Source organism: Triticum dicoccoides, chromosome 3A, assembly GCF_002162155.2.
Source record: "Triticum dicoccoides isolate Atlit2015 ecotype Zavitan chromosome 3A, WEW_v2.0, whole genome shotgun sequence".
Lineage (NCBI taxonomy): Eukaryota > Viridiplantae > Streptophyta > Magnoliopsida > Poales > Poaceae > Triticum > Triticum dicoccoides.
In genome coordinates this window covers 574,097,603-574,105,368 of record NC_041384.1, presented here as the reverse complement: position 1 = coordinate 574,105,368, position 7,766 = coordinate 574,097,603, and the positions used below count along the sequence as shown (strand labels likewise).

Sequence of the window (7,766 nt, the reverse complement as noted above, 5' to 3'; positions counted from 1 at the left end):
TAGAATACTCACATGCACAAGGCATTGCACCATGCTTGCATAGACCGTTTAAGATGAGCTGACACGGTCATTGGCCAGACCAAGGAAAGCCTTCCAAGAGTTATCGCTGTGTTTCCAACAACTATATTGTCGAGTCCCTGATAATGGCACAACATAAAGGCACTTAGCTGGAATTATCGCTCGACTAGGAAACCTGGTGATAAAAGAAATTACCTCTGAAGACCTTAGAATAGGAAGCAGCCGTGATAGAATGGTGGTCACCACTGGTGATGAAGTTTCTTGGCCGAACTGAAAAGATATAGTCAGGCGGACATGCAGACGATTTTAAAAGTATGTCTGAGGCAAGAAACTGAGGTGGCCTACAGCCCAAAACCTTATAAATGCAGTTTTCAACTGGAAACCCATGTCAAACGGCTGGCACTAGAAACTTGCACAAGTGGGAGGGTGCCCGTGTCAAAGAATAGGAAATACTTCTACTACATGTACATATATTAATCTAGGTAGTATTGCTAAAAGCAGCACGAACCTTCATTGCCAGTTCCCCGATGATCCAGCATGCATTGTTTGCTACAGATGGTGCAGCCTTCACGGATTGCATTATCTACGGTAATGATATTATATGAGGATCTACAGCATTGTAAGCTACTGGGCACAGCAACCTTCAATGGACCACAGAGTGTACTTACCAGTTGCTCTGCTGCAACTTCAAGGAATTCTTCAAGTCTTGGAAGTACATGTGTATGGCAAACCTAGTATATGCAAAAGCGTTACTTTTTTTATGGGTTGAATATTCTCATGGAGATAACAAATGTTAAGTTTTGTTCTTTGCAACCAACCATAGAAATTCGGCCCAGAAGGGCCAGAGCACTTTGTCGAACACCAGCTACTTTATCCTTGCAGCATCGCATAATGAGGTCAATCAAATCACTTCGCGCGACCTAAACCGAAAACAAAGATGGCTTACCCAGTGCCCAAGATGAAGTGTTGCTCATATAACACAAATATCTAATCAGCAGACAGAGGACAAGAAGCATTATTCTACAACTCCCAAGTTGATCATTCGATTAGTGCATGGTTAGCATTATCATAAACTTAAACTTCCAATCAACTTACATGCAAAACTCTCATCTTGTACCATGTACTGAAGCCAACCTTAATAACAGCTCACAGTTAGACTATTAAATGGAACCAAAGTGGTCTTAGTAAGTCCAACTTTGCCTTCTGCTTGCCAACACATACTGTAACCTAACATTACTCAGAGGTGCTCAGCATTGAGAACTTACAATGGACCAACAACTATCAGTTTTCACAAGTCCAGAAGTGTCTATTCTGCACACGTGGTACTAATAATACACTCCCTCCACCCCCAAATTACTTGTCGCAGTCGACATTTCTGCGACAAGTAATTCGGAACGGAGGGAGAGTACTAAGTAAATCTGTTAGGAATATGCAACTTGTATTCCCATGAGGCCATAGGCCGATATATATATACATGTACAGGTGTGGAACATATATATATATGCAGGAAACCCCTTATACAACGGGATAAATACAAAGGGGTACATGACTTATATTATAACTCTAACACCCCCCCTCAAACTCATGGTGGATGAACAACACTGAGTTTGGAGAGATAAAAGCCATGTTGTGCTCTAGTCTGAGCCTTCGTCAGCAAATCCGCCAACTGTAACTCGGAAGGCACATACTGAAGAGCAATAACCTGATCCTGCACAGCAGCACGCACATAGAACGCATCAACACCAATATGCTTGGTGAGCTCATGCTTCACAGGATCGCGTGCAATGCTGATAGCACCCGTACTGTCAGATAAAAGCAGAGTTGGTGTAGTGACAGAAACACCAAAATCCTGAAGTAACCACCGTAACCAAGTCACCTCTGCCGTCAAAAGAGCCATTGCTCGCAACTCAGCCTCGGCACTCGAACGGGAAACTGCAAGCTGTTTCTTCGTCTTCCAGGCAATGAGAGATTCGCCAAGAAAAAGAAGAAGCGAGAGGAGAGAAAAGCGAAACCCTAAACCCCCGTATTCCCAGACCTTCGATCCGATCCGACCCGACCCGAACCGACCGGCGGCGATGGCATGGTATGTCGTCTTCGTCGCTCTCTCTATGGTCTTAAGCAAGCCCCCCGCGCCTGGTTTGAGCGCTTTGCTTCTGTGATCACTGCTGCTGGTTTTTTAGCCAGTGCTCATGATCCAGCATTGTTTATTCACCTTTCTCCTCATGGTCGGACTCTTCTTCTTCTTTATGTTGATGACATGATCATCACGGGGGATGATCCCGAGTATATTGCCTTTGTAAAGGCCCGTCTTAGTGAGCAGTTTCTTATGTCTGATCTTGGACCTCTTCGCTACTTTCTTGGGATTGAAGTCTCTTCTACCTCTGATGGCTTTTTTATATCCCAGGAAAAGTATATCCAGGATCTTCTTGCTCGTGCTGCTCTTACTGACGAGCGCGTTGTTGAGACTCCTATGGAGCTCAATGTTCACCTTCGTGATGCAGCAGACATTTTTTTTAGGAACCAACAAGAGCACCAGCGACAGCAGAGGACGCTAGCGATGGGATCCTAGCGGAAGAGAGAGCGCTGGGGGATCGAGGCCGGCCCGTCGATCGGGAAAGAGGGCAGTTGGGACCCGGCTATCTTGGGCAGCTCAGCTGGATCGCGGGCGGGACCTCGTGGCTGAAGCACGAGCGGAGCCGGGCAGGAATCGATCGGGAACCGGGCACGGATCCTGGCGGCGGCCGCCGATTCCGCCGTAGGGGAGGGAGGTGTCCCGAGAGCAGTTGCGTCCCGGCGTGGAAGTCGCGCCGGAGCTGGCTGGGGAGATCCGATCGGGAGGGCCGGCTTCGATCGGGAGACTCAGGAGATCGAGGACGGGGGCTTCGAGCGAGATGAGACAGGCGGCTGGGAATCGATAGCACGAGTTGCAACGTGCAGAAAAAATTACCCTAGCTCTAATACCATGTTAGGAATATGCAACTTGTATTCCCATGAGGCCATAGGCCGATATATATATACATGTACAGGTGTGGAACATATATATATATATGCAGGAAACCCCTTATACAACGGGATAAATACAAAGGGGTACATGACTTATATTATAACTCTAACAAAATCAATGTACAGAAGACAAGGAAAGATATGAATATTCCATTGTACAGATAAGTTCAAAGAAAACTGACGGTCATTTATATCTAACAATGCTAACACAGCACTGAGAAAGCATCTAAAGAAGAAAATATCAACGAACAAATAATTCAATTTACCAGGCTTTCAGTATCAGCACCAAGTGCTTCTGCAAGTACTAACAAAAGGTCCAATGAGTAGACGATGAAATCTTTATCGTGAGGTGCGGCAGGATCAGCCTACATGTAGAAAGGAAAGATCCCTCAAGAAACATAATGGCACAGCTTATCTCTGATGTAACCGGACCCTATAGTAATACCCGCAGCCGTGGCCATCAAGACTGATGTAAAACGTGTGAAACAGATTATTGTTCAGTTGACCTACGCCCAGTGTACTTAACAGACTAGACATGCTACAACAGGAAAAATACCTCTGAACCTAGACTGATCAAAACCTTTCATACGACATTATCTAATTAAGATCAACGTCAACATCATAACGTGTTTCCCTTAACAACAAAAATGATGAAGATGCATTCTGTATGTGGTACTAACCGATTTGTACTGATATAACTAGAAAGTACCGGTTGGAAAGATTCAAGTGACGCCACATTATTAGTTTCTTCTCCAAAGAAGTGATGAAGAAAATACATCAAGCATTTGGTGTTTAACATCATATCACCATTCACCAAGGCCTAGTTAAAATAAAAAACTTGCTTATCCTAGCAACTAGGGCATGTGCATTGTGTGGTTCCATAGAAATCACAGTGCATAAGTTAATGCTACCACTGGAAGCAAAGGTTTGAAGTAAAGAAAGAACATTCAGACAAGTATTGTTAACTGCAAATAAAGAATACGGAACACCAAATTTCGCACGAAAGGAAGTATTAATACTTTGGAAGGATCAGCGAACAACTTAAACATCACGAACTGAAATCTGTTGGATAGAATAATGGTGACAAAAATACTCAACAGGGATAACTCAGCTATGCATTATAGTAGGAAGTAAAATACAGTATACGTACATTTGCCAACTGCTGGAACTTGATAAGATCTAGGCTGTTCTGAAACACTGGCTCAGCAAACTGAAAAAATCCGGATCCCGCTGCCTGAAAGTAAATTGAAAGGCATTAGGATCTCAATATTATAGTGTAACTTTACAAAATGCATAGAATGAAACTTATGATAGACTGCCAAAGATACTGTAGGTGTTGCCATCACGTAAATATTTGACCACAATGTAATGCAAACTTGGTTCTACTGTAATTATTAGGTACACCAAGCTCAGGATTCAAAACTACAAGATGGTCTTTCAGACATAAAAAGAGCAGCACCTGTGCGATAGATGTAAAGCATTCAAGTAGGGGCAAGATATCTTTATTAGATTTTTGAAGTTGCTGCCACTTCTCGATCAATGGAGGAACAACTATGTGCAGATGTTCTGCCTGCACGACAAGGAACTAACAATATCAATAAGGAACTACTCCCTCCGTTCCAAAATAGATGACCCAACTTTGTAATACACTAAAAAGCATAATGACAAAACCATCACAGAAATCTATCTCATTATCTATGTAAACAGCAAGTACGAGAAGTTCATCAGCATGTTGAACCTTGTTTAGCTTTGCTCCAACAACATTAGCAAGACTGCAAAGTGCCTCAGAAATTAACCAAAGGTCTCGCATCTGCTCAGAAGCAAAACATAGTATTAGAAGTAAGAAAAGGAAACCTGAGAAAGTTTTTGCTAGATCACAAGTGTCCAATGAGCTCGGAGATTATGATTGTTCGAATTCTGAAGAACCTGGTGTTTCCCAAGTTCTAAGATGAGTTGCTCCAAAATAATTTCCATTCCATTTGATTCTGCAGCATCCTGAAAAACGAAATCAACACATACCAATTATGCACAGAAGATCCAAGCGAGAAAACAACTGCACCATGTGCTTCAGGAAAAGAAAAACAATGTAATAACATCTTTTTCCGTGAGGTACTCCCTCCGTTCGGAATTACTTGTCTCGGATATGGATGTATCTAGAACTAAAATACATCTAGATACATCCATTTCTGCGACAAGTAATTCCGAACGGAGGGAGTAGTAAATAACCTTCCCAATCGTCATGAAGGCAGAACGTGCAGCCTCCTGAACTTTTTTGTTAGTATCTAATATCCTTCTAAGCAGGCCCACGATGATCTTAGCAAATTGTTCATGGTCACAGCTCTACGTCAGCAAAAAGAACAGTGTAACATTAGTTAAAACCATAGTTCTACAGGCTGACCATGCATAGATAAGGAACAGTTCTACATCCGTAAAAAATTAACTGAACCATATGAACCTTTTGGATATCTACACCAGAACATTAAAAACACATACATCAAAATGAGCAGTCCGCTTAAACAAGAACAAACAAGCTTAAATATGTGACATAATATACTTGTTTACTACTATAACCGAACACCACATGTTCTAATGCAATACAATAGAAAATCATGAAGGATTGCAATGAATGGAATTCTTCCAAACGCGTGAGGATAATCAAGACATGTGAGTGCTCTGTTACCTGAACAATGAACTTGCTATATCGGGAAATGGTTTGACAGGTGATTCTCCTTACAAGAGGAAACTTATCATCAAGTAACAGGATCAGCATGTGGAAAATCTGAAATTTAACAAAGCAACTCAGAAAAAGCAAGCATACAATAGGAGGCAATCTAGAAAGATCATAATAATACAGAAGGCAGCAATCGTAAGATAACTAAAAAATGAGTTTATCCCAGAACTAATGATTGCACCAACAGCGTGTTCCTATAAACATTTTGAAAGTTCACATTCTAAGAAGCAATTTCTTGGCTAGGTCTAGAGTGTTCATGAGAGGAGCAAGTATGCAGACTTATTAAAGTGCTTCTCAAAACTAAATTCAGGAATTACGTGGCATGATTGGGTCAATATGATCTGAATCGTGTAATGCAATTGGTATCTTCGCGATATTAATATATTCCCTTTTTCAAAAAAAAAAAGAATCTGTAATGCAGCTTTAGTAATTTCTACCATAACTGACAGATCAAAATTGGCGTTCTTGCAATGCATATGTATACAGCAATGATTAGTCAATTAAATTACCTCCGGAGTGTGGGAATACAATCCAGTCATGCATCCCTCTGCTATAGTATTAAGACATAGAACAGCAACTTCCCTATCCTTCCATCCATCATCATCTGTCTGAGCGAGCTTATCCTGCATAATTACATAAATTCATATATGGTTATCAAAAAGATTTAATGCTCAACACAGAGTGCACCAGTAAAAACGGTACACAAATACCAACTATACCAAGGGTAGGGTTCTGAAAAACACCCTTTACTAGAGAGCCCTACTGCTGTATCTGGCTTCGCCATTGGGACTTTACGTCTTCTATCAACAGCACAACTTTAGGGAATAGACTGTTTCTGTGCCATTGACTACCAGCAGCCTTTGTCAAGCCAATTCGTAGTTGATAAGTCATTTCAATTTCTATGTGAAGCTAAGCCTATTGGTTAAGATATTCTGGTGTGACAACAAATTTTGATAGCAATGATTTGCCAGAGCCAAACATTCTTGCACAACTCTGCCTAACTGCAACCAATTTCCCACCATAAAATGGTAACGATGTATGGTATTTACAGGCTCAGGTCAGAAGGAAATGCTAATCCAGTAGTAACTCAAGCTCATGAAGCATCACTACCTCACTTAAACCAATCCTTTATAAACCCAGTAGTTAGGATATACTAAGAACTAATAATGCAAATTACCTTGATCAAGGGCATTAAAATAGGAAGAATGTCGTCCCTAAGAACCTTAGAAAGACAGTTTAACCCTTCAGTGCTGTATTTCCGCAAATTCCAAGCATTTCAGCATTAGCATCATCATCAGCCTGTCCATATAGCAAGTAAGCTTTTGTAATTTAGCAACTTCCATTGGTCCCTTAAGCCTGAGTAGACAACTAAAGTCATTCAGTTGCTTAAAAATATAACACTTGAACTCACATTCTCCTTCCCAGTTTCAAATCTATGTAATCGAGACGCATGGAAGTGGCGCTTCAGATCCTGTTACATAATTGTCCAGATCTTATTTCAAGCAAGGAAAAGAAGTAGCAGAGATCATCGATATGGTAAACCTACAGTTAGGATTAGCACAAATATAAAACTAATGCTACTCTCTGCTTCTTTTAACATTATAAATCCAGTTTTCGAGGAAAATTACAAGATGCATATGCTAGTTGTAGTTTCTTCCAAAATAACTAACAAAATTGTATAATATGTTTTTTTTTTTGCAGTTCAACACTACAAGAGACTTAGTCCATAGAGCGTCCAAGGCATCCACCTAGGCGCCATTCTTCCCGCCTTAGGCAAATGAAGACGCCTTAGACAGGGCAGGGAGTTCAGGCGGGAAACAGAGCTCTGGGGGTGAAGAGAAGGTCGGGAAACAGAGTCTGAGTGCCCACAGTTACTAGCAGGGGGAGAGAGAGCCCTAACCAGTTTCAGTTTTCCCCCACCCCCACCTCTGGCAGCTACTAGATCTGAGCTTCTCCCCCTCGTCTCCAGCAACTTCTCCCCCTCCTCTCCAGCAGCTTCTCCCCCTCCTCTCCA

At 41.8% G+C, this 7,766-nt stretch overlaps 1 protein-coding gene across 1 annotated transcript in view; it reads right to left on the bottom strand.

The window, feature by feature from the left end:
* The window catches only part of LOC119269283 (transportin-1-like), an 11,659-nt gene that overhangs the window by 2,466 nt on the left and 1,427 nt on the right, over positions 1-7,766 (bottom strand). Inside the window, 16 exon segments of the mRNA XM_037551075.1 lie at positions 13-137; positions 214-288; positions 527-601; positions 687-749; positions 837-938; positions 3,288-3,386; positions 4,172-4,255; positions 4,481-4,591; positions 4,760-4,831; positions 4,948-5,016; positions 5,248-5,361; positions 5,702-5,800; positions 6,262-6,375; positions 6,930-7,031; positions 7,034-7,051; positions 7,164-7,223. Coding sequence (XP_037406972.1) covers positions 13-137; positions 214-288; positions 527-601; positions 687-749; positions 837-938; positions 3,288-3,386; positions 4,172-4,255; positions 4,481-4,591; positions 4,760-4,831; positions 4,948-5,016; positions 5,248-5,361; positions 5,702-5,800; positions 6,262-6,375; positions 6,930-7,031; positions 7,034-7,051; positions 7,164-7,223 — 1,382 coding nt within the window.